The sequence below is a fragment of the Podarcis gaigeae genome (assembly GCF_964106915.1).
Source record: "Podarcis gaigeae genome assembly, chromosome: 1".
Lineage (NCBI taxonomy): Eukaryota > Metazoa > Chordata > Lepidosauria > Squamata > Lacertidae > Podarcis > Podarcis gaigeae.
In genome coordinates this window covers 17,039,671-17,066,915 of record NC_139678.1, presented here as the reverse complement: position 1 = coordinate 17,066,915, position 27,245 = coordinate 17,039,671, and the positions used below count along the sequence as shown (strand labels likewise).

General features: G+C 46.0%; 1 protein-coding gene across 1 annotated transcript in view; it reads right to left on the bottom strand.

Annotated features, from left to right (window-relative positions):
- Window positions 1-20,260: 20,260 nt before the first annotated feature.
- BEGAIN (brain enriched guanylate kinase associated) overlaps window positions 20,261-27,245 on the bottom strand; it is a 197,125-nt gene continuing 190,140 nt past the window's right edge. Inside the window, exons 7-8 of the mRNA XM_083739082.1 lie at window positions 26,430-26,513; window positions 20,261-22,102 (exon numbers count right to left, since the gene is read on the bottom strand). Of these exons, the coding sequence (XP_083595208.1) occupies window positions 20,729-22,102; window positions 26,430-26,513 (1,458 nt within the window). The 3' untranslated portion in view covers window positions 20,261-20,728. The remainder of the gene's footprint in view (window positions 22,103-26,429; window positions 26,514-27,245) is intronic.

The following is a 27,245-nucleotide window of genomic DNA, read 5'->3' as shown; positions in this document are numbered from 1 at the left end:
CTTCAGATGTCTTCAAAAGTCAAATAGTAGCTTATCTGTTTGACATCTGATGGGAGGGTGTTTCACAGGGTGGGCATCACTACTGAAGATCCTCTGCCTGGTTCACTGTAGCTTTACATCTCACAGTGAGGGAACTGCCAGAAGGCCCTTGGAGCAGGACCTCAGTATCTGGGCTGGACATTGGAGGTGAAGATGCTCCTTCAAATGTACATGGCTGAAGCCATTTAGGGCTTTAAAGGTCAGCACCAACACTTTGAATTGTGCTCGGAAATGTACTGTATGTGACAACGGCCGCCTGGATATTGTTAGCCCAACATTGGAAAGAAGAAGAAGTCCCCACCAAAGGAGATTGGCAAACTAAGCTAATGGAGTATGCTGAAATGGCTAAATTAACTGGGAAACGTAGAAATCAAGATGACAACAAATATATAAAAGAATGGGAAATGTTTATTGCACATTGACAAAAGCAATGTACACAAGTTAATACATTAGCAGGATTTAAAAAACAACAACAACAAACTCGTAAAATTATAGACAGTGTACAAAAATTGTAAGCAATCAGAGATAAAGACTATTGACATGCATGAATGAAAATATTATAAAGGAACCAGGAGAGGCGGGGGGGAGGGAAGCCAGGGGATTCAAGTAATCCCATACTGTGGATTCAATTCTGATTTTGTATATAGTTCTAAATGTTTTATGGCTTTTTTTAAAGAAATGTTTTTGTTTTTGTGAAAATTAATAAAAATAATATACAATAATAATAATAATAATGTTCCCCAGGCAATAGCTTATTTACCATTGCAACATTCTTGGCAACATCGACAGCCACAGAACCTGAAGCTATTCATGACAGCTTAATGTTGGAAGGTTCAGAACAGGCAAAAGACAGTATATATTCACACAACATGCAGTTAAACTGGAATCGGCTGCCGCAGGAAGTGGCAAATGTGACTCACCTGCATGGCTTATCCTCCATGGCTACTGGCCATGATGGCTATGTGCTACCTCCAGTCTCAGAGATGGCATGACTTTGAACACCAGTTTCTGGGATACGCAGCTGGGGCAGGTGCTGCCACGCTCAGATCTGCTTATGGGCTTTTCATGGGCTTCTGGTTGACCACTGGGAAAGCAGGATGCTCCCCTAAATGAGCCTTGGGTTTGATACAGTAGACCAGGCATAGGCAAACTCAGCCCTCCAGATGTTTTGAGACTACAGTTCCCATCATCCCTGACCACTGGTCCTGTTAGCTAAGGATGATGGGAGTTGTAGTCCCAAAACATCTGGAGGGCTGAGTTTGCCTATGCCTGCAGTAGACCAAGGTTGTTCCTCCAGCGACTCCTGGACTGCAACTTGAATCTGCCCAGACCATGCTGGCTGGGGCTGATGGGAGTCGTAGTCCCAGTAACACCTGGAAAGTACTACATTGACTTTTGCCTGATCTAACATCCTACCAGGAAGGGGCAGGACCAGCAATAAGGATTGGAGCCTCTCAGTTTGTCCTGAGCTCTTGCTGAGATAAAAGCACCCTACTGAGCCCCTTTTCCCAGCTCCTGGTCGTGGTTGGCAAGGCAGTTATTTCATTCAGCTACTGGACTGGTCCAGATTCACAATGTTTGTAGGAGACCTAGAAATTTCAGTCACTCTCTTGTTAGAATGCAGTCTTGGTACTTAAGGAGTGCAGCAGAAGATCTCAGGATTATTAGTGAATGCTCATCTTCTCGCAAGATGTATTTTTTGAATCATCTGTTCAAGTTTTGGTAAACACTTGCTTTCTATTTGTAGTGCTTGCAGCCTAGAAGTGTGCCTTGTTTACTGAAACAGCAGGTGTTAATGACACCATCGCAGCAGCAGCAGCAGCAGCAGCAGCAGCAGCAGCAGCAGCAGCAGCAGCAGCAATACAGCTTTCCTTCTCTTCCCTTCCCCCAGCCTCAAAGCCCTTCAAGATAGTAAGCGCTTTCAGGTTCCCTTTAATAAAAGGAGAGTCTCGTCAAGGACAAACAGGCATGAAAACAAACAGATTGGCTAACCTGGCACCTAAGCAAGGATGCGAGTTTTTAATTATCGGTGCTAGTCACAGCTCCAACCAAAGTGTCATCTTTGGCTTTCAGCGCACCAGTCTGATGCAACAGGAAGAAAGTGTCCACATTTTTTTTTTAAAAAAACAAAACCATCAAATGCAATTAGGGTGTGCATGTGGCATGGGTGCGAAGGATGTCCGATTCTAGGCTCGATTATTGACTCGATGAATGTCTTCATCAGCAGCGGTTTCAGTCTCTGAGACCATGTCTGGGTGCATCAAGAGTGAATGCACACATGAATGTTCATTACTCAGCTACTGTAGCATCAAGATCAAACAACACAGCCAGGCTTTGATATCACCTTGTTATCCCTCCAGGATAGTTCTTCCAAGCCTACTGCCCTCCAAATGCTTTAGACGTAACGTCTGTCAATCCTAACCAATAAGAAAACAAGATGAGCCTTGCCTGATCAGGCTAATGGCCCATCTACCTGTAGCTGGACTATAAAGAAGGCTGATTGCCGAATAATTGATGCTTTTGAATTATGGACTGCAAGAAGATCAAACCTATCCATTCTTAAGGAAGTCAGCCCTGAGTGCTCACTGGAAGGACAGATCCTGAAGCTGAGGCTCCAATACTTTGGCGACCTCATGAGAACAGAAGACTCCCTGGAGAAGACCCTGATGTTGGGAAAGATGGAGGGCACAAGGAGAAGGGGAGGACAGAGGCCGAGATGGTTGGATAGTGTTCTCCAAGCTACCAGCATGAGTTTGACCAAACTGCGGGAGGCAGTGGAAGACAGGAGTGCCTGGCGTGCTCCAGTCCATGGGGTCACGAAGAGTCGGACACAACTAAATGACTAAACAACAACAGCAACACCTGTAGTCCAGTATGCTTTTCTCACAGTGACCAACCAGATGCCTGTAGGAAGCCAGTAAGCAGGACTGGAGCCCTCTGTCCACCTGTGATTCCCAGAATTCAGAGGCATATGGTGGAACATAGCCATCATGATGAATAGCCGTTGATAGCCTCATCCTCCAGGAATGGTCTAATCCTCATTTAAAGCCATCCCAATATAAATACTGCCCGTTTCAATGGTCAAGGATGATGGGCACTGTAGTCCAAAATATCTGTAGGGCAGCAGGTTCAGGAATCCCACTCTAACCCAACATCAGTGGAAGCAGTGTGCATGTTCAGATGTAAAAGTTCAGTATATTACCTTCAGGAGACACGTGAAGGCGACCCTGTATAGGGAAGTTTTTTTAAGGTTTTACTATGTATATGCTGGAAGCCACCCAGAGTGGCTGGGGCAACCCAGTCAGATGGGCGGGATACAAACAAACATGCTGGTGTAAGTCAGTCATCAAATATTGAGATGTGGAGTAATAAACATATCTGCTAAGGAAGCCAGCACAGGTGAGTAGTCCTCATTATCAAACTTTCACAGCACAGCCAAATGACTCCATCTCTCTGGGATATTTCCCTGTGCTTAAAATTCATGGGCTACTCTTAGAAGTATACAAAGATATATTTGATTAAGGTGATAAAGTCAGCCAAGCCAATTGCTATGGCATGTCAGCTGGTTGGTTAGTCAGTGAGTCTGTCCACGAGTCCGAGTCTGTGTTACGTCTTGAATTGCTGGAGCAACAGAAATACTGTGTTTGTATATATCTGTATCTGTATCCGCAAAGCCTACAAGTTGTATGTATATATAAGCATCCAGAACTGTGTTACTGAAGCCTAATCTTCTACAGCAGTCAACTATTTTGGACCTTTACAAAAATTCATAGGCTACAGTGCACAATCTGGAGTGGGAGAAGCTGCCCGTGAGCCATAGATTCAGTGTGTTTTGCTTACAATTTGAGTGGCTGGGGCAGGGGGAAGGCTGCAGCAGCTGTTGCAATGCATGGTTTCACTTCAGATCATTACACCTCTTCACCTATGGCTTTGTCCCCCAGCAGAAAGCCATATCTTCAGAGAGAGATTCTTCCAATTAGCCTAGCTCAGTCTTGGGGCAATTTACTTTTCTAGTTCCAATGGCAAACCACGTCATTTTGAGCAAAGGCAAATGCCGTCCTCAGAGAAGGCATTGTTCCGTGATATTCCTTCCCCTGCTCCCTCCATCCAAAGGTTTGTGCTTGCACAAAGAGACAAAGGCAAACTGGTGTTTGTGTTGCTAAAAGCTTTCTCTCCCAGAGACATGCCTTGAACGCGATTTGAAGATCAGGGCAACATAATAAATGTTTTGACCCGAACATCTTCTTACAGTGAGGCTGTGTGCCAGCTCCCATTATCATGCCCTGGAACATGTCAGTGGGAAACAACAGACACTAAAAAAAACCCTACATAATCAGGCAGGTTCGGAACAATAACTTGCAAGATCTTAGCTAAGGGAGCAATTATTTTTGGCCCCGAATGCACACTTCAAAGCAGACCAAGTGGATCAGCTAAAGGGGGAAACGGAAGAGGAATCTATGGCGTACCATGGTGAGGGATTAGGCTGGGATGGAGCACAGTCGGCTAAAACTAAGGCTGGCACCTGGTTGCATATATATTGTGGTGACTTAATTTAGGGATTAAATCAGCGTAAATTTGCATACATCCCGTAGCTTTGATGAAAAAGATGCTTAGCTGCTCTGAAGTACTCCTCACTGATTCCAGTGGTACCCATTTATTCAGGGATACATTTTGTTGTTCAACGATTTCCCAAATATTACTTGGTTTAGTTCGTCCAGCCTTCGAGGTGTTGCCGGAATCTGTCAGCTGCACCAGCACGGTCGGCAATGATCTGAGTTGCTGTTCAACAACATCTGGTGAAAAGCACTGTTTCCCCATTCTTGGATTAGTTGGTTAAACACTGCAGCCCGGGTTAAACCAGTTTTGATACCAGCCATGATAGCTGTGCACCTTCTCCAGTAGTGGAGGCAGCATGCCTCTAATGAATATGAGTTGCTGGGAATGCTTACTGCGCTCAGGTCCTGCTTGTGTGCTTCATATAGGCATTTGGTTGACTGTTGCACAAACAGAATACTGGGCTAGATCAGCTTTGGTCTGATGCAGCGAAGTCTTCGTAAGAGAAATGATGATAATATATTAAAAGGCTGCAAGGCTTCTTGTGAGAGCATTCACTTGTCCCTTTTATTTACCGGAAAGCATGCATGCACCATCCAGTAAAAGGTAAAGGTAAAGGACCCCTGGATTGTGGTGGTTGTTGTTGTTTAGTTGTTTAGTCGTGTCCGACTCTTCATGACCCCATGGACCAGAGCACGCCAGGCACTCCTGTCTTCCACTGCCTCCCGCAGTTTGGTCAAACTCATGCTGGTAGCTTCAAGAACACTGTCCAACCATCTCGTCCTCTGTCGTCCCCTTCTCCTTGTGCCCTCCATCTTTCCCAACATCAGGATCTTTTCCAGGGAGTCTTCTCTTCTCATGAGGTTGCCAAAGTATTGGAACCTCAGCTTCAGGATCTGTCCTTCCAGTGAGCACTCAGGGCTGATTTCCTTCAGAATGGAGAGATTTGATCTTCTTGCAGTCCATGGGACTCTCAAGAGTCTCCTCCAGCACCATAATTCAAAAGCATCAATTCTTTGGCGATCAGCCTTCTTTGTGGTCCAGCTCTCACTTCCATACATCACTACTGGGAAAACCATAGCTTTAACTATATGGACCTTGTTGGCATGGTGATGTCTCTGCTTTTTAAGATGCCTGGATGGTTAAGTCCAATCAAAGGTGACTATGGGGTGCAGAGCTCATCTCTCAGGCTGATGGAGTCAGCTTTTGTCCACAGACAGCTTTCCAGGTCATGACTAAACCACTTCTGGTGCGACAAAACACCATGACGGAAACCAGAGCACACAGAAATGCCATTTACCTTCCTTCCACAGCAGCACTTATTTATCTGCTTCCACTGGCGTTCTTTCAATCTGCTAGATTGGCAGGAGCTGGGACTGAGCAACAGGAGCTCACCCCATCATGGGGATTCGAACCACTGACCTTCTGATCAGCAAGCCCAAGAGGCTCAGTGGTTTAGACCACAGCTCCACCCTCATCCCTACCATCCAGTACAGCATGCTGGAAGAGAAGAGTGCCTTAAAAGTTAGTATGAGATCTAACTCTTTCTCTGATGCCAGCCAGCTCTAAAAGTAGGGAAGGATTGAAACCTCCACTCACATCAACTCTGAGCCTTTCGAACTGGTTAGCATCCCTGCATGTTAGAATGCCTCTCTCCACCCATCTCAGTCTGGCTGGATAGGGAGACCCTGTGTGTGATATTGCAGTTCTTTCAATGTGATCATCTGGACCTATGCGTGTTCATCCACATGGGTCTCCTGAGTCCTGTAAAACGAATTTGCTTCCTGCTTCGTTTGATTATTCTTTTGCTCGCCCTCCCATGGAAATTTCAGCAGCAGAATTGTTTGCTGTAATTATGAGGAGGTGGGGGAGAGAGTTGAGAGATATACCGTATTTTTCGCTCCATAAGACGCATCAGACCACAAGACGCACCTAGTTTTTGGAGGAGGAAAACAAGAAAATAATATTCTGAATCTTAGATGCCAGAACAGCAAGAGGGATCGCTGCGCAATGAAAGAAGCTGTTCTGGCTTCTGTGATAGCTGTGCAGCCTGCATTCGCTCCATAAGACGCACACACATTTCCCCTTACTTTTTAGGAGGGAAAAAGTGAGTCTTATACAGCAAAAAATACGGTAATCCTGTGGAATGGGGGGTGTAGGCTGGAGAGATGCAGCTTCTTGCTCAGAAGCAGCAAGCAAGTATGCGTAGTTGCGGCATCTCACTTCTATAATCTCCGATTTCTGCTTCACTGACACTTACCTGTGCCTCGTAGCTAGCAACAAAATCCCCAAAATACATCTTCATTTAGTACAATAGGTTGCATGCCATACATTTATCACCACAGTGTGAGATTTCAGGGGTGAATACCCAGGGTCCATGTTACGACTGGAAAGGAGGCACAGCAGAGACTGTGGTGTTTTTATGATATATAGTTTTATTTACACATATATACAACCTTAGTCTATATGGAGAGAGGGCAGAGCATTCGCATCCCCAGAGGGTCCGTTCCTGCCCTTGCTGAAGCCTCAGATTCCTGGAGTCCCCAAACATCATGTCTGACCTTCTCTGTAGTATAAAACAGACTTTGTTCACCCCGTCCTCCAGCTTGCAAAAGGGACACTTATTCCTGCTCACTTACCTCATTGCCCACTGCAATTCTGACATCTTCCCTCTCCCAACTCTGGTATTTTATTTTATTTTTTGCTAATTGGCTAAAGCTCAGAACAGGGTGTCTCCCGTCTGTGTCCGACAGAGAGTCTTTTGCCCTGTCAATGGTTTTCATTGATGGGTTAGTGACCAGCCATCGTGTTCTTTCGTCCGTACCAACCCGGCCTGGCTCTTTAGCATCAGTTGAGCTCGGGGATTTCTGTGTTTAGTCAAACCTTGATTACTCCTAACTCTCACTGAATCCAAGCGTGACTTGCACCCACATACTCTGGCACCCAGAACCTATATCAATATGTATGCACATATAAACTGCATGGGTTGCAGAGATACCTTGCACACCAGTGGCCTGGGAAGCGGCTTCAAACACAGGGAAGTGGCTTTTCAGCATGAGCCACATGACTGCTGGAGTCAGAAATCAGTGGTGCCAGTTGTTTTTCAAATATGGATGTCTCAGCTTTGAAAGGGCTGTAGCTCAATGGCGGAGCACCTGCTTTGCATGCAGAAGGTCTCAGGTTCAACCCCCCGCATTCTCCAGGTAGAGCTGGGAAGGACTCTCTGTCTGAAATCCTGAAGAGCTGCTGCTAGGCAGTTTAGACCAGTGGTTCCCAACCTTTTTTTGGCCATGCATCTCTAAGCATCTCTAAAATCCTGATGCCCCCCCCAGTGACATATAATTCTTACTATTAAAAAATCCTAATCATGTGGAGGAAGCCTAAAAGGCCATTAACGTGGTCTAAACAAGCTTAGAAATTGTTGTTGTTGTTGTTTAGTCGTTTAGTCGTGTCCGACTCTTCGTGACCCCATGGACCAGAGCATGCCAGGCACTCCTGTCTTCCACTGCCTCCCACAGTTTGGTCAAACTCATGTTTGTAGCTTCAAGAACACTGCCAAACCATCTCGTCCTCTGCCGTCCCCTTCTCCTTGTGCCCTCCATCTTTCCCAACATCAGGGTCTTTTCCAGGGAGTCTTCTCTTCTCATGAGGTGTCCAAGTACTGGAGCCTCAGCATCAGGATCTGTCCTTCCAGTGAGTACTCAGGGCTGATTTCCTTCAGAATGGATAGGTTTGATCTTCTTGCAGTCCATGGGGCTCTCAAGAGTCTCCTCCAGACCATAATTCAAAAGCATAAATTCTTCGGTGATCAGCCTTCTTTATGGTAGCTTAGAAATAGCCCCCCTTAAATTGCCCCTCTATGGGGGGGGGAGTGTCCCATGTTGGGAACCACGGGTTTAGACAATGCACGCACCAGTGATCTGACTTGGCATATGTTCTGTGCTGGGCGTGGGGGTGATCCGAGAACCGCGGTCCAGGTGCAGTCCAGAATCCTTGGGTTCTGCTAGGAGTCAGTCGGACAGGGTCAAGGCAGGACACGAGGCAGGAAACCAGGCAAGGATCTCAGGCAGGGTCTGGCATACAGCAATGTTGCTCCCGCAACTTGGGGCAGGGTCCAACAGCTTTTTGTCTTTGTCGGGGTAGCGGCTAGTCCTGATCCTCCGGTGACTCACCTCCCTGTTTCGCCCAAAGGCAAGCACTCCTCCTGCAAGTACTCAGGTCTCTCCTCCTCTCAGACCTTAGTCTCTGCAGCTTGGGAGACGTTGGTGGGTTACTAGACCCAGGGGCCACCTCAGCCTCCCCTGACCCAACCAGTAGTGGAGCAGCTGTAAGTGATGGCCCAGGTGAAGGCAACGAGGTAATCCCCGCATCTGGAGCCAGGGCAGGCTCAGACCCCTGACTCGGCCCAGCTGGTGTTTGTTGCAGGGGAACCTGTGCAGACTGGGACTCTTCAGGATCAGGCCCCAGACTGGCAAAGGATCTAGTGCAGACTGAGACTCCTCTGGTTCCGAGCCCGGGCCCGAGTCCCAGGCCATCACATGTTCATTGCAATATATCAAACAATTCATTACTGTTATTATTATTATTTATTAAATTGGTATAGCACCCTTCCCTTGAAGATCTCAGACTACATAGAGACTAGGACTCTTCTTCTTTGGAGGTTTTAAAGCAGAGCTTGGGCAGCCACCTGTTATGGAGGCTTTTGTTAAGATTCCTGCATTGCAGCGAGCTGGACCAGATGACACTTGGGGTACCTTCCAATTACATAATTCTATGATAGCCACCTTCAAATATCTCAAGGGCTCTCGCATGGAAGATGGAGCTTTTCTTCTCTTCTGCTGCTCCAGTGAGTAGGACTTGAACTAATGGCTTCAAGTTACAGGAAAGGAGATTCGGACTTAACATCAGGAAGAACTTTCTGATGGTAAGAGCTGTTTCAGGGTGGAAAGGACTCCCTCTGATGGACTCTCTTTCACTGGAGGCTTTTAAGCAGAGGTTGGATGGCCACCTGTCATGGATGCTTTAGCTGAGATCCTTGCACGGCATAGGGTTCGACTAGATCTTTGGGGATCCTTCCAGGGGATTCTATGATTCTTTTGAGCTAGATGGTCCAGTGGTCCGGCTGAATACATGGCAGCTTCCTAAGTTCCTAGGTTGCTATGAAATATCAGTCCCTTCGAGCCATGAACATAGGAACCTTCCTTATAGAGAGTCGGATTTCTATTTGTTGACTATCTCCCTTTCTCCAGCATCCTGGGAGAGATCTTTCCCAGCCCTGCAGCCTGTGATTAATTGGGGGTTACAAGCACCATCCCTCTGGAACTTTTAAGCATGCAAAGCACACACTCTGAGTTAGGGACTATTTCGCTCATTTCCATGCATTTATTCAAGGCTGAGGAATTTTCAAGTCTCCAAGTGTTCGCTCTTGAGCTCTGAACATTTTTTTTGGAAGCCAACCAATTTTAAAAAAATGCACCAGGTTTCAGACTGGTTTCAAACTGGCCAAGCAGCAACCCTTGGGTTTAATTATAGAGGCCCTTGGATCCTTGCCTGTTTTCCTCATTGCTTTGGCTCCAGGTTGGCCCTCTTACTGATTCCATGCAAGTCAGTGGCTCCAATGGGTTTTAAATTCCAGCCATGCATGAGACGTGAAATGGTTGCTCTGGGTTTTGGATCTATGTGGAGTGCTTTCTGTGTTGCTATGAAACACCCTGTGGGGAAGATAAAACGATGCAGACAACTATTGATGCTGGAAACCGAGGAGAGTAATTAATGGAGGACCTGCTGCTGTTTCTATTTTTAGACCACAGAGCTGTTGTGAGCATTAAGCTAGGCTTTACTTGCGACAAGTGCGCGCACACACATCCCGTCATCTTAGTTTCTAATTTACATCTGCTGTAGGTACAAGTCAGAGGTGTGCAGTCAGCGGTCTGGGGGGACTAGGCTATTCCCCTAAATGTTCCCTGGCACCTCTTCCCCAAAGCCCAGGAAGCTTTTGCCTGGCTTAGGGAGGGACGTGCAATGCTCCAATGCGGGGGGTCAGCAAACTCTTTCAGCAGGGGGCCAGTCCACTGCCCCTCAGACTTTGTTGGGGGCTGGACTATATATTTTTTTTTGGGGGGGGAGAACAAATTCCTATACCCCACAAATAACCCAGAGATGCATTTTAAATAAAAGCACACACATTCCACTCATGTTAAAACACCAGGCAGGCCCCACAAATAACCCAGAAATGCATTTTAAATAAAATAAATAAAATAAAAAACACACTGATTCCTAGACTGTCCGTGGGCTGGAATGAGAAGGTGATTGGGTCGGACCTGGCCCCCGGACCTTAGTTTGCTTACCCATGCTCCAATGGGTCCAAGAACTCTCTTGCTACCTTTCTAAAGCCCTCCCCTCTTTGGGAAGGAGGCAGAAGGGCTGCAGCATCCTTTCAGGGGCCTGGCCCCTCCTTCCCAAAGCCCAGGAAGCTTCTACCCACCTTAGAGAGTGAGGCGTGGTGCTCACCTGTGTGCATGAACTCACTCCTAGTGAAAACAACAAATGAAAGTGCATTGCTTTAGGGCGCTTTGTTTACGAAAATGTGTACATTTGTGAAAACCGCATACAAAAATGCGTCTTGGAAGAAAACCACACTAAGAACATGGATGGTTTTAATTGCATACCGCTTAGGAAATGTGGAGGAAACGAGAAATGGAAAGAACCAAAATTGGCAGGTTTTTCCATCCCCACTGGAGGGTGATGTCGATACAATGGTACCTCGGGTTAAGTACTTAATTCGTTCCGGACGTCCGTACTTAACCTGAAACTGTTCTTAACCTGAAGCACCACTTTAGCTAATGGGGCCTCCTGCTGCCGCTGTGCCACCGCTGCACGATTTCTGTTCTCATCCTGAAGCAAAGTTCTTAACCTGAAGCACTATTTCTGGGTTAGCAGAGTCTGTAACCTGAAGCGTATGTAACCTGAAGCGTATGTAACCCAAGGTACCACTGTAGTAGTGAAGGATGTTACCCGGCTTGTAAACTGCCTTGGCATTTTTTAATGATGGGACTTAAAAAAATACATGTTTTGAATAAAAATAAATAAATAAACGGAACACCTGAAAGCCGAATTCAGTTTAGCTCAAAGTTCGAGTCCATAGAAGCTGGTTTCCCCTTATGTGAATGCATCCTTTATCATTTTGTTCCTTTATAAAGCACCTAAGGCAGGCACCCCCAACCTCTGGCCCTCCAGATGTTTTGGACTACAATTCCTATCATCCCTGACCACTGGTCCTGTTAGCTAGGGATCATGGGAGTTGTAGGCCAAAACATCTGGAGGGCCGCAGGTTGGGGATGCCTGACCTAAGGTATTCTAGGGACTGTAGGAAAAGAATGAAGAACAACTTAGTCCCTGGCTGTGGATTTGCAAGCTGAAACCAAACTAGACATGATGTAAATAGCCTTCCAATGACACTGGAGTGAGTCACAGTAGGGCCGGCCCACCAGCCCTCTCCATTTGACCCACATGGGTGGTTTAGGCAAGCCATTCCCACTTGTTCTAATCTTGACTGAAACTGAAATACTTTATTGTCACTTGTACAACTTGTATACAGTGAGATTACACGAGCACCCCCCACACAGCTCCCTTAGTCTTAATTCCCCTCGTTTACCGACACACACACACCAAACCTGAAAGTCAGTTGCCCTGTTATTATCTTTTCATTCAGCGGCCAAATAGCCCATGGGTAGGAGCTGTTCTATGCCCTGTTGGTGCGACTAATCATGCTTCTATATCTCCTGTCCGAGGGCAGGAGATCAAGAAAGTGCCAGCCATGGTGTGAATCATCCCTGAGAATTTTCCTCACTCTCCTGAGGCAGCATTCTTCCACTATTTCATCCAGCGGATTCACGGGACAGCCCATAATATCTTGTGCTGTATTCACCACCCTCTGTAGGCACTTCCTATCAGTAGATGTCAAACCAGCATACCACACTGTGATGCAGTATGAAAGGACACTTTCTATGGTGGACCATGTATATGACATTGGATGTGGGGCAGGTAAAGACAGGGCTTGGCTGGTGTGGGGGACTCCCTGGTCCTGAATGGGGTAACTGTGCGCAGGTGCGCAGCCTGGGAGTCATTTTGGACTCACAGCTGTCCATGGAGGCGCAGGTCAATTCTGTGTCCAGAGCAGCTGTTTATCAGCTCCATCTGGTACGCAGGCTGAGACCCTACTTGCCCTCGGACTGTCTCACCAGAGTGGTGCATGCTCTAGTTATCTCTCACTTGGACTACTGCAATTCGTTCTATGTGGGGCTACCTTTGAAGGTGACCCGGAAAGTACAACTAATCCAGAATGCGGCAGCTAGACTGGTGACTGGGGGCGGCCGCCGAGACCACATAACACTGGTCTTGAAAGACCTACATTGGCTCCCAGTACGTTTCCGAGCACAATTCAAAGTGTTGGTGTTGACCTTTAAAGCCCTAAACGGCCTCGGCCCACTATACCTGAAGGAGCGTCTCCACCCCCATCATTCTGCCCAGACGCTGAGGTCCAGCGCTGAGGGGCTTCTGGCGGTTCCCACATTGTGAGAAGCAAAGCTACAGGTAGTGGCGTACCCCCTGTGGAACGCCCTCCCATCATATGTCAAAGCGATAAACAACTACCTGACATTCAGAAGACATCTTAAGGCAGCCCTGTTCAGGGAAGTTTTTGATGTGTGACATTTTAGTGTATTTTTGGTCTCTGTGGAAGCCGCCCAGAGTGGCTGGGGAAACCCAGCCAGATGGGCGGGGTACAAATAATAAATTATTATTATTATTATTATTATTATTATTATTATTATTATTGGCTGAAAGGTGTTTTGCAGGTGCAGAGTGCTGTGCCCTAACCCTTGCTTGGTGCTTGGGAGGTGCTGAGCTCAGGGTCTGCAAAGCTCATTGCTCGGTGCTCAGCAGCTAGCTGATTGGGCAGTTCCCATGCACCTGACAACTAGCTGGCTGATGGGGGTTGGGGGAGTACTGCTCAAGGGACTTTGACAGGTGCCAGTCACTTGTTATTATCATGACATTTTGACATGTGGGTTGTCCAACTCACCATTCAAATGTGGCCAGTGGTAGTGGTGGTGGTGGGGAGATAAGGATCTGACCCACAAGGCGAAAAAAATTCCCTTCATTTGGACCAGGTTTAAATTCCTATTCAATCGATTCCCTTGAACAGCAGACTATTTTTCAGCCTAGCCTACCTCCCAGGGTTATTGTGAGTAGAAAATGAGGCCGCTCTCTGCATGTCCTTGGGGAAAGGGCCTGATAGAAAGGCACCAAATTACCGCACTCTATTTCTGATATTCCAGCATCCAGGCAAATCAGGCACTGCAAAGCTCTGAGATTTTACAGAAGTAAAAAGAAAAAGAAAAAAGATAAGAAGCTCCCATAAAGGGAGAAGGGAATCCAAAGCAGTTCAGCTCAGCGGTCATGGAATGTTGACTGGGAGGTGGAAATGGAATGGAGTTTCCTGGAAGCGGGTACGACTGTCAGACAGGAATGCTGGATAGGAGCACTCCACATTTTAACACAACGGTTGTCAACCTTATTGGAACAGTGGGCACATTTCAAAACTTCGGAGAGGATTGGGAACACCAGTCTCAAAGTAGCTGCTATGGGGTTGGGGTTGGCATAATGCAAAATGGCTGCCAGAGGAGTACAGCATAACACAAATTTAGAATTAGACAGACTACCACTCTGACATACTTATGTCTCTCTCTCTCTCTCTCTCTCTCTCTCTCTCTCTCTCTCTCTCTCTCACACACACACACACACACACACACACACACACACACACACAATGTCTAACAGCAACAGGGAACATTCCTCAGTATCAGGAAAAATACACAAACTGGCTACACCAAACTCTCATTTCACAGAGATAGCTTAGTACCTGCATATTTTGTTCCAATGCTTTCATTCTAGGAGGACTAGAGACTATTATTATTATTATTATTATTATTATTATTATTATTATTATTATAAAAGAAAGCTCAGAGTCTGGTGCATAGTAATATCAAGGATTTCAGTTTGTTGCAAGTCCCTCAATAAGATATTGATGGGAAATAGAAGCCCTTTAAAGAACATTTCAAAACAAACTCTGGCAGCGCTAGCCATGTTTAAAAGATGAAATCTTGAAAAGCGAAGCTTTTGGAAGCAGCCTTTCATCGTGCAAAGACAGGCCACATTCTATATCACACTCCTTTAATTTTTCATGCTGCCTTCATCTTTCTAAAAGAAGGCCGCTTCTTGTTGTCAATCCGTGTTGCCAGCCTGCCAAGGGAAACCTGTCAACCGCATGGATGCTTTCTGAGTAGAAACCAAGGAAGTAAATGGGAAAACCCGCAAGGCATTCTGCCTGCACTAAGTGAGGACATGATGGAAAGCCTACAGCGATCCATCCGTCCTGTTCACCACCCCTGGCAGCAATGTACAAACGGTCATCATCTGAAGGCAACCTGCAAAATGTACGTGGAAATGCTTTTATCTTCCCCGGCATCAACGCAGTTGTGACATTGACTGTTCCATTAAGTGATACTGCCCCAAACTCTAACTATCTTTTGTAAACTCATGCTAGTAAGTTGTTTCAGTACAAGTAATTACCATGCCTCACCTCTTTCCAGTTCTTATGAGCAGTAGTGTAGGGTCAAATTCAGATGTGCAGGGTCCCTTCTTGACAGTCACTGCCATGCCCCTTTCTCAGATTTTATACTATCTAAGATTACATAAGAATACGAATTAGGAGTGCATTGCAACCATCAATGCAGCCCACTTCGTGTTGCCTTTCAGCTTGATCTACTCTCTTCTGTGCACATAGAAACATAGCATCCCATAATTGCAGAGCTGGAAGGGACACTGAGGGTCATCTAGTCCAACCCCCTGCAATGCAGGAATCCCAATTAAAGCATCCGTGAGAGATGGCCATCCAGCCTCTGCTCAAAAACCTCCAAGGAAGGAGAGTCCACCATCTTCCGAGTGAGTCTGCTCAGCTCTTACTATCAGAAAGTTACATACATAGGCAAATGACTTGGAGTGCTCTAATATCTTATTTCAGAGTTTTTTCCATGAACTCCCAATGTACGTAACAGAACTTGTACACCATCCTCTTGAAACTGAAGCATCTTGTGTTTTCACTGTTCCTAAATGCTTAGCTTTGGAGCATACAGAACAAGTCCTTCTTGGAGGTCTTCCTGCATGACCTCTCCAGAATTACCCTAGGAGGCAATCCTCAGTGACTTGTCAGTGTTTGTAAAAATAAAAAAAAAGGAAAGGGTTCTGACCTCCCTTTGTCTCCTCAGCCTGGTCCTCGGACCCTTGTTGGCATAAAAGAGTCCACAAGAAAAGTGTCCTTGCAGAGTTTTATGCTTAAAAGTCTTTGTGCAAAAGCGACTGACATACAAAAACTACCAGCTTCCACTAACCAACCGACCCAACTAGCATTTCTCTCTCTATATATACAACCCGGTGCAGACCGCTGACTCATGCTGACACAGCTTTTTAAGCATTAAAGAAACAGCGGCCATTTTAGCTGTGGCATGACTGACTGATTGGCTGTGCTTGGCTTTTAGTGCAGGCTTCCTCAACCTGGGCCCTCCAGATGTTTTGAGACTACAATTCCCATCAACCACTGACTACTGGTCCTGCTAGCTAGGGATCATGCGAGTTGTAGGCCAAAAAACATCTGGAGGGCCGAGGTTGAGGAAGCCTGTTTTAGTGGCTAACCCCCCCCCTTCATGCTGATTGGGCAGCTGTAGGTTGATGGAGAAAGTAACCCTGTTGCAGAAATCATAATGGGCCTTTGACGAAATCCACCATCAAATAACATCAAGGCATTAGGCAGTATTCAACTCCCCCCCCCAGAGAAGACCCACTGAAATTAATGCAGCTAAGTAATAATAATAATAATAATAATAATAATAATAATAATAATTTATTATTTGTACCCCGCCCATCTGGCTGGGTTTCCCCAGCCACTCTGGGCGGCTTCCACAGAAACCAAAAATATACTAAAATATCACACATTAAAAACTTCCCTGAACAGGGCTGCCTTAAGATGTCTTCTGAATGTCAGGTAGTTGTTTATCGCTTTGACATCTGATGGGAGGGCGTTCCACAGGGCGGGCGCCACTACCGAGAAGGCCCTCTGCCTGGTTCCCTGTAGCTTTGCTTCTTGCAATGAGGGAACCGCCAGAAGGCCCTCGGCGCTGGACCTCAGCGTCTGGGCAGAACGATGGGGGTGGAGACGCTCCTTCAGGTATACTGGGCCGAGGCCGTTTAGGGCTTTAAAGGTCAACACCAGAACTTTGAATTGTGCTCGGAAACGTACTGGGAGCCAATGTAGGTCTTTCAAGAACAGTGTTATGTGGTCTCGGCATAGTTAGTCATAGTCATTTATTTTAATGGGTCTACTCTGAGTTAGTGGAATACAACTTAATATATAATGTCAGGCGTAAAGGGACAGCATGTGACATGCTGTATTTGAATTAATTTGCTTGAATTTAACGCTTGATAATGGGTCAGAAAATCTTCCTCTTTCCCAGACTTAATGATCCTCCAAGTGTAATCTTGTGTGCAATATGGGCAGGTTTTCTTTTTTGTGAGGATGGAGTCACTATGCAAGCTGCTGATCAGATGGCCTAGGAAACTGGAGAGAAAACTTGGCATGTATGGGTGATGTATAGCTAACCTTTTGGAGACCATGAAAAGTATATTAATCTCACAGAAGTTCATTTCCCCCACCCACTTCCAATCAGATGCGTCTTAACTTCTTTGAAACTTGTTTTTTGGCATGAAATAACTTACTGTGCCGAATGACTGCTCAGAGCCCGCTGGTGGCTTGGGAATTGCAGCCAATCTGAAGATTTATTGATCTGGGAATAAAATATTGACCTAGACAAACTCAAAGTTAATTCTAATCTGTCAGGTTCTTTAAGCAGGAGGCTTTCAAAGGCAAAAAGGGCAGTTACAAACCGAATCGTAGGGAATATTGGATAAAATCCTTGGCTTGATGGAACTGCAAGTCTAGTCAAACTGTCCTCAGGAGGCTGTGCTCCTGGATTTGGCTGGTACAGGATTGATGCCGTAGGAGAAGCTGTAGCTGGAGAATCTTCGAGGTGATGTGGGCACATAACCAAAGCACATTTTAAGTTCAGAGTAGCAAATTTTATATATCCTAAAGTTGTGCAAAATGGGGCCTTCCACGTCCGTCCTTCCAGCATGAGACTGTACATACAAGGTAGATGCTCATCTGCTTTCCATTTTTTCTCCCCCAGTCCTTTTGGATTGTCCTGTCCATCTTGCACAGTGAATTCTACAGCGGTACCTCGGGTTAAGAACTTAATTCGTTCCCAAGGTCTGTTCTTAACCTGAAACTGTTCTTAACCTGAGGTACCACCTTAGCTAATAGGGCCTCCTGCTGCCGCCGCACGATTTCTGTTCTCATCCTGAAGCAAAGTTCTTAACCCGAGGTACTATTTCTGGGTTAGCAGAGTCTGTAACCTGAAGCGTCTGTAACCCGAGGTACCACTTTATTTGGAGACAAAGGCAGACTTTTTTTCACTCTTTCCACACTGCCAGAACTGGGCCTATCTCTAGGCAGAGTAAGATGAATTTTTCTGGCAACAGAAGCTAGTACGGGGCAGGCAGCGAGCAGAAGTGAGGTATTGGAAGACAGGGGGTTTTTTTGTCCCCCTAAGCTACCTTCTCCTATGCTGGAGGATGGTATCCCACTGCTGGTGTTGACCAAAGATACAGCTGCCAGTCTGGTTAGCTTTGGTGCACTGAATTGGATTGGGGAGGGGGAGAGGAGGACATGCTGTCTTTCACTTTAGGCAACAGCATAGGCCACACTATCTGTCTAGCCCACTATAGTCTGCTCTGATTTCCTCGGCTTTTTTGAACACGTGAAGCCAGAGATTGAACCTAGGACTTTGTGCGTGCAAAACATGTGTTCTCTGGTGAAGTTACATGCCCTCCCTGAAGACCAGCCAAGCACAGAAAGTCTTGTTTCAAAGTGTGAAGTGCTTCTTCTTGAAACAGACTAAGAGACAGTGGTGCATAAAATGTGCTATTGACCTAATTTATTTAGCTTATGATAACCTTATTGTGTTGGAGCCAGAACACATAGGCTGCCCTAGGATTGACCAGGCCGTAAAGAGGTAGGTGGACCAGTGGTCAGATGTAATTCGGGAAGAGCAAATGTTTCAATTCAGATTTCTCATTTGTCCAACATTAAGCTGAGGTCTCCACATTTCCTCATCACTTTGCAACTTTTTAAAAACTCAGCATTTAAGTGCAAATTTCTCTTATTCGCTTCCCCCCCCAAGCCACTTTCCCATATATAATGCATTTTCGTATGCTGTTTTCACTAATACAGTTGTACCTTGGAAGTCGAACGGAATCTGTTCCGGAAGTCCGTTCAACTTCCAAAACATTTGGACACTAAAGTGTGGCTTCTGATTGGCTGCAGGAAGCTCCTGCAGCCAATCAGAAGCCGCGGAAGCCCCATCAGACGTTCGGCTTCCAACAATAGTTCGCAAATCCGGAAAAGTCACTTCCGGGTTTGTGGCGTTCGGGAGTCAAAACGTTTGAGAACTAAGCTGTTCAAAAACCAAGGTATGACTGTATATGCACTGCACACTTTACCATAGTATTTGCATTTTTCTACACATTACTTGGCTGGAGAACAGGTAATACAAAATTCAGAGACGTGCAAATTTCTTGGGATGGCTGTTTTCAGTTCACATCTTGTTCCAGAACTTGAATAAAATATGGGGGGGGGCAGTTAATCCCCACCCTACATAATTGATTGCTTGATGGGACACACCCAGACCATTTGAATGGCATTGCCCATCTACTTTGGAGGGGCCCAATTTTATGGGGTAAGGCAAAGGGACTTTAGCCCTAGGAGCTGGCTCCTATGTTCCGGAAAATGTGAATTAGGTCGGTTCACCTTTAAATGCAAATGGAATTGTCTCCCCCATACCTAGTTGTGACTCCTCTTAACTGCTCATCTTGATCTGAATCTTTGGGCAGAACCAAAGACAGAATGGGGGAGTCCATAGGGATAATGAATCAAACTCCTCCTCCATCGCTAGATGCAGTATTTGCAACTTCACATGACTATAAACATTACATCGGTACCAAATTGACCCTGCTGAACACAATACTCATTAACAGCATTCTCTTAGAACATCTTTTAATGACCAAAAAATAAAAAATCAAATAAAAAAAAATCAAAACATTTCCACTGGTGTCTTTTATTAAGTAATGCAAAATACAGTACTAATTATGACACTCCATGCATTTGAAACAATATAAATGCAAGCCTACAGAAAAATAAGTGACAAAGAAACCCTCAATTAATTTTGAGGTAGTGTACAGGGCAGAAAAGTAGAAACACAATGGGACAGACCAACCAAAATATCTGTATCATTTTGTGCATTTGTCCCCCCCCCAAATTGTTCTTACTCCGAAATACATCTGTATTAAAGAACTTAGTGGGTCATTTTTGTTTCCATTGCATTTTTAAAAATATACTTCTTTATAACATCACCATTCTTGTACATCCTGCACCACACACAACCCAAACTTTTAAAGAACCATATAGATTAATTGAAGAGGGAGACAACCATGATTTGTCCTTGTGATAAGGATTCTCTCTTTCTCTTGTCCCCCCTCCGCCCTCCTCTCTTTTTAAACCCTTCTCCTCCAAGAATTCAGGCACATGTGGCCTCATGCACAAAAAATAAATAAGAAACCTACTTGAAGGGGACAAAAAGGTGTCACTCGAAGCGCTTGAGAGTACTAAGGACAGTCTAATAAATACTGATTTGTTTATAAAAATATCTCAGGATATAAAAGTGGGCAAAGGGTTGGTATCCAAGATGGAAAAGTCATCGTGTGAAAAGTGCCGCGTAATGTTTTTTTTTTTCCTTTTTAAATAATCAGATTTGGGTTTCCCCCATCCCTTTAAAACAGTACTATTGTGAATATGAATATATATTTTGTAATACTGTTGCTCAGAAGCCTACCGTATGCTAGAAGTATCAAATGTCACCTTTTGTCATTGTGATGTTTGTCTCCTTATTGCAACTTTGGAAGATGTTTAATTGAGGAGGGTTCCGTACAATTGTGCTTTCGTGAGGCTGTCCTTCCGACTCAAGCCTGTACTTCCAGTCCGTTGAAACTGCTGCTGCTTGCTATGGAGGCTTGAATGGCTTCCTTGCTCAATGGAAGACTGGTGGATCTCTGAAGCCTCCATAGAACTCTGGTTGAGGGACTCAGCTGAGCTGTTTGGACTGACGTCAACGTATTCTCTTTTCAACACCGGGCTTCCGTCAATGCTTTTACTACTGCACACCTGGACTGTGATCCTTTCGTTCATTTTGTCTCTCGGCTCTTTCGTTTTGTAAGAGGAGGACAGCTTGTCCTGTTTGCAGCTAGTGCTGATGTCAATGTTCAGGCCACTGTCGGTCCTCAGGAAGCAAGAATCCACAAGCCTGCTCTGACAGATGTCGTCTCCCTCTGAGAAGCTATCGCCTTTGTAACTGGCGTAAATGGGACTCGACCGGCTGTCGGCTTTCTTGATGGGGCTTCTGTAGTACTGCTCCGAGAAACTGCAGGGCGAAAGCCTGCCACTGTTCCTGTAAGAATACGCACCGATATCCTCAACGCTCAGCTGCCTCCAACGTCCCGGGAGGTCCTCTTCGGACAAGTTGGTGTTCCTGCACTCACTGTGCATCTTCTGCGATGCTAAAGCTTGTTGGGTAGTTATGGCCGAGAAATGATAAGGCTCACTTGCATAAGGCGACATAGTCCTAGTGAAGGTCGGGGAGTTGTTGTCGTCAGCCAGCTCCATGTGCTGGATGGACTTAGACTTTGCAAACCTTGGGCTCCCCTGGTGGTCATAACCTGAAGATGGCTTTCTTTCAAACATCTCATCCCGGCTGCTCAGGTAGATTGCTTGCTGAGAGGCGGTCAGCGTGCTAGCCTGGGCATTCTCCTTCTCCTCAGACGTCACGCTGAAGCTGGAGTAGGAGCTAGAAGTTGGCAGAGAGGTAACGTATTCTGGGAAAGCTTCGTGGGAGAAGCTGGAATGGAAGCCATCTTCTTCGACGGTGCTGTCCGTGGAATTCTGGGACCTCAGGAACCCAACATCTTTGACTTGCATGTCAACACTCTGCCTCCTCTCCCTGCGTCTTTCATCAGGGCAGTAAAGAGCTGTATCGCTGCAGTAGATGTCGGACTTGTATTGAGGCCTTTGGGCAAGCTTTCCGACAGAGTCCTGGAAGGCGAGATCTCTGTTCGATGAGCTTGACAAGTGTGAAGAAAGGCTGTTGGGGTCAGGCTTTTCCAGGACCTTAGCAATGACGCAAGTCGGTATGTTGTCTGCAAAGGATGTATGACACAGAGGTACTGAGAGGCTGCATCCGTGCTTCTCCAGGTGGATGCTGACACGTTCCTGAAATTCAGATGGCAGCTGTAATAAACAGGAGGTGGGAGGAGAAAGCTGGGTGAAATGTGGTCAAATCAGGAGCTCACTAAGGCAGCAATAGCCAGCATGGCGCTGTTCAGATGTGGAGTAGAATTCCCATCATCTCTGACCATTGGTCATGCTATCTGGGGCTAATGGGAGTTGTAGTCCACAACATATGGAGGACACCAGGTTGGCGACTACTGTCTTAAGGCATCGTTTGTGACCCAGAAGCCCTAGCTACTGAAGGCCACAAATCTGACTTCTTTTTTTAAGGAAGGATGGAAACAATATAGTTGCATTCATCAGCTAAATATTAATTCAGGCACACAAACATGGTTAATTGCACTGCCTAGTTAAGGATTTTAGCTGCTTGCTGAATTATTATCAGTAATTTGCAATATTTTAACATATCTGCCCTCCCTTGCTTCCCCTCTTCTGAACTCATACACTCTGCTGAGCCTTCACTGTTGAACACAGAAATGCACTTGCAAATTGTCAACCCAGAATTGCAAGCTTCTGTTTTCACTTGTTTTCGTTGTGAATGTAAAGCTTGTAGCTCTCATGCTTTGGAACAATACCCCAAGGACACAATTGCACTCAATTTTTTATAAGTGTCGGACTCAGCAATGGCCCCGACTACGGTGTGGGGAGGGAGGCAGGGAGGATAAGCACTCACATTGCTTGTGGGTTTATGGCGTTACTGTAATGGATTTTGTGGCATCCCTGCACAACAAAATGCCGAAAGTAGCTTTCAGGGAAAGGGTTTGTTGCCATGACAAATATTTGCAAGAGAGGCAGCAGGCTTTACTTTTTTAAACTGAAGTGTTTTGCAGGAGCAATGCACTGATCTTAATTTGAGTTTTAGGAAAGCACTCATCTTGCCAGGAAGCCACTGCTAGTGTTAAGGCACCAAATTCATTGCAGGGTGTGTGTTAAACTACACACTGGCTTTTCTCTCTCTCTAGTAAAACAGGTGTCGGTACTCACCATGAAGTTGTTACAGTATGTGCCATACTTTTTAACAACAACAAAAAGAGGTGTCATTACTGTGTACTATTGAGTACCCCCTGAAAAAAAAGCACTGACTACACATTAGTTTAACACTAAAGTGTGTGTGTGTTAAATCACACAATTGTGCTGGTTGCCCTTGAGTAGAAAATCTTTCTTTCACAACAGCCAGTGTGGGTTCCCAGTCGAGATTCAGATATTGGTAAATGTGAGGTGAGAGTTTAACCATTTTCTACCAAATGCAACCCTGAGATGGGGGGGGGGGCACCAGCTATTTTCATGGAGGGGGGGAGTTCTCAATGGGTGCTTTGCTCCCTATGCAAATAATAAATGTGAGGTGCCTGATCCAGTTTCAGACTGCAGCAGGAGACCAAGAGTTGATGCCACCATTAGCACAAAGCTGTTGTCAGGATCCTGATCCATAACAGCCCCCCCCCCCATGCACAATCCTATTCAGTGACGTATCTATAGGGTAGGGCAGGTGCAATGGACCCCACCTTTGAAGGTAGTGGTGGGCTTGTGGCTACAAGACTGCCCTAGCCTTCTGCTGCCTTCTCCTCTTGTTCAGTTCCTTCCTCTGGACCAGAGCTTTCTAAACTTTCCATGTTGGGGACACACTTTTTAGTCATGCATCATTTCGCAAGACAGTAACTCAGTTTTCCTAGCAAACAGGAGGTTAAACTAACCCCTTTCCAGTCCTGGGAAGGGGCATGGGGAGCGTTCGCACGACACACCTACACACCGCAGCTGACACACTCACGTGTTGCGACACACAGTTCGGAAAGCCCTGCTCTGGACCCTGAACTCCTGACTCCTGGACCTGTGGTTGCTATTAAGCCTGTATCACTGCTAGCTTGAATGAAGACCTTACTCTGAAGCAAGGGCTGCTGTGTTCTGGGATGGAAGCCTGACAATAAGTACCGTATTTTCCCCTCTATAACACACAGATTTTTTCTCCTAAAAAGGAAGGGGAAATGTCTGTGCGTGTTATAGAGCGAATGTGTGGTCCCTGGAGCCGAAAAATCAGGCAAAAATCAAATCGCCAGGCAAAAATCAAATCGCGGCGCTTCACGGAGAAGGGAAAACTGAAAAGAGGAAGCGGCTGCTTTCCTGCATTCTGCCTCAGGGTCTTACTGCCCACCCTCCTCTGTTTCGTTGCTGTGTTTGCTGAAACGGAACAAAGAGCAGGGAAAGCCCCTCCCCTCCAGGCAAGCTCCGGTGCTGCTGGGGGAGAGGGAGAGAGAGGGGGGAAGGGAGAGAGAGGGGGGAGGGAGAGAGAGAGGGGGGAGGGAGGGAGAGAGAGAGAGGGAGGGAGAGAGAGAGAGAGAGAGAGAGAGAGAGAGAGAGAGAGCGCGATGGCTGGCTGGCTTGGGTGGGGGAAAACTTTTGCCTTTCTTTTCTCCAACCCGTTAAATCCCTCTCCTGCATTCTTAGCCAGCTGCTTCTCTGCACACCCCTCTAATGTCCCTTCTTTGTTTTTCCTTTGCTCCCCACTTAAAATGTGGTTACAAAGCATAGATCCACATGGATCCTCAGGATCTTTGCATTGGGTCACCCCAAATTCACCATCAGATCACATAGCATGTCCATGGCTACAGCCTGCCCCCCCAAAATCACGCACCCACTGTTGCCTGGAGCTGCAATGGTGCAAAAACGTGGTTAAAAAGCATGGATCCACATGGATCCTCAGGATCTTTGCATTGGGTCACCCCAAATTCACCATCAGATCACATAGCATGTCCATGGCTACAGCCTGCACCAAAAAAATCACGTACCCACTGTTGCCTGGGGCTGCAATGGTGCAAAAACGTGGTTACAAAGCATGGATCCACAGGGATTCTCAGGATCTTTGCATTGGGTCACCCCAAATTCACCATCAGATCACATAGCATGTCCATGGCTACAGCCTGCACCAAAAAAATCACGCACCCACTGTTGCCTGGGGCTGCAATGGTGCAAAAACGTGGTTACAAAGCATGGATCCACAGGGATTCTCAGGATCTTTGCATTGGGTCACCCCAAATTCACCATCAGATCACATGTCTGTGGCCACAGCATGAAGCCCAAAAATGATACATCCACTGTTTCATTCAGAATGTTTTTCCCCTTGTTTTCCTCCTCTAAAAACAATGTGCGTGTTATGGTCAGGTGCGTGTTATAGAGCGAAAAATACGGTACATTAGAACTGTACATGCTACATCAGACTTAAGGTCCATGGAATTCAGCACTGTGCCTCTAAACAGCCAACTAAACAGCACCAGGAAGTTCACAAGAAAAATCATGATTACTATGGCCATCCTATTCAGGGAGAGAATGTTGGGTGGGGTTGAACTTAATTTCTTTTGGTCCAACAAGCATCACTGGGCTTGTTGGACCCTCTTCAGTCTTCCAGTTTGGCCTTGCAGTCCTTGAGTTATGAAAATACTTCCTTTACTTCCACCCTATCCTTGCTACCTTGCCACTCAATAATTCCAATCCCAGGAATCCTCTTCCAATAATAATAATAATAATAATAATAATAATAATAATAATAATAATAATAATTTATTTGTACCCCGCCCATCTGGCTGGGTCTCCCCAGCCAATGTCACACATTAAAAACTTCTCTGAACAGGGCTGCCTTCAGATGTCTTCTAAATGTCAGGTAGTTGTTTATCTCTTTGACATCTGATGGAAGGGCGTTCCACAGGGCGGCGCCACTACAGAGAAGGCCCTCTGCCTGGTTCCCTGTAGCTTTGCTTCTCGCAATGAGGGAATCACCAGAAGGCCCTCGGCACTGGACCTCAGCGTCCGGGCAGAACGATGGGGGTGGAGACACTCCTTCAGGTATACTAGGCTGAGGCCATTTAGGGCTTTAAAGGTCAACACCAACACTTTGAATTGTGCTCAGAAACGTACTGGGAGCCAATGCAGACGTCTCAGGACTGGTGTTATGTGGTCCCAGCGGCTGCCCCCAGTTACCAGTCTAGCTGCCACATTCTGGATTAGTTGTAGTTTCCGGGTCACCTTGAAAGGTAGCCCCATGTAGAGCACATTGCAGGAGTCCAAGCGGGAGATAACTAGAGCATGCACCACTCTGGTGAGACAGTCAGCGGGCAGGTAGGGTCTCAGCCTGTGTACCAGATGTATGCAGGACTTTTAATGAGTGGTACACCATATCCCGTGGACTGCGGTTCATATGTTACCCTCCACTGATACTGCGGTTGCCTTGCCATTCTTTGCCCCTGCCCACCCTCTCCCTTCCATTGCCATTGAGGCGTAGAAGCAAGTCGCAGCAGCAGCTGCTTGAGTGATTTTCAGAGATGCGTTTAGTTTACATTACCTCGGAAAGCTTATGCGCCCTGTCGTAATTCTTGCTACACTGGAGCAGCTGAGCAGCTAAGTTGCAATCCTTCCTATAGAGCTCCTGTAAAAATAAAAATAAAAATGATATGGAAACAGAGATATAAACATTGAACAGCCTGATTCCTACAGCCGGCAATGAAATGTATGTATCTATAGATGTAACACCCCATGTATTAGGAAAGACACTTATGGGCAATGTAGTTCAATATAGTGCACATGGAATGGTATAAAACTATTTTCAGGAACCTTGTGGTCTGAGGATGCATTAGAGTCCAGAGAGCTTCACTGGACTGCTGTGTGTGCTTTCGGGCTTCCCCATTTTAACCTGGCAACTGACAGACACATCCTTCCTTGTCCATGTGGACGGGAACAAACAAGGATGACATCAAGGGGTTTATTGTCATCATGACCAAGTGCAATGGTTGCCATGGCTATCTAGTAGCCTTGTTTATTTTCGTGATTCGATGCAGTGTTGTAAAACATGCCAGCCGCCCACTATTACCATGCACAGCAATTTCCGTTTCCAAAACGAGAACGGAAAACAAAACACTATGCATTACTTTGCTACAACACTACTCAACTTATCTGATAAAAAAACAACAACACCACACAAAACAAAACAATTTGTTGTCTCCAGAGGCTCCTATTTTCCTCCTTTAATGCTTTGTTTGGGGGAAAATGAAAGCCACACTGGTTGAAGGTCATTTGGGCACACACAAGTCTGCTATCACAGAAAATAGGGGCAAACTGGGTTCATGACCACTTTCCTTTTCTCTTCTGGACCAGAAGAGGC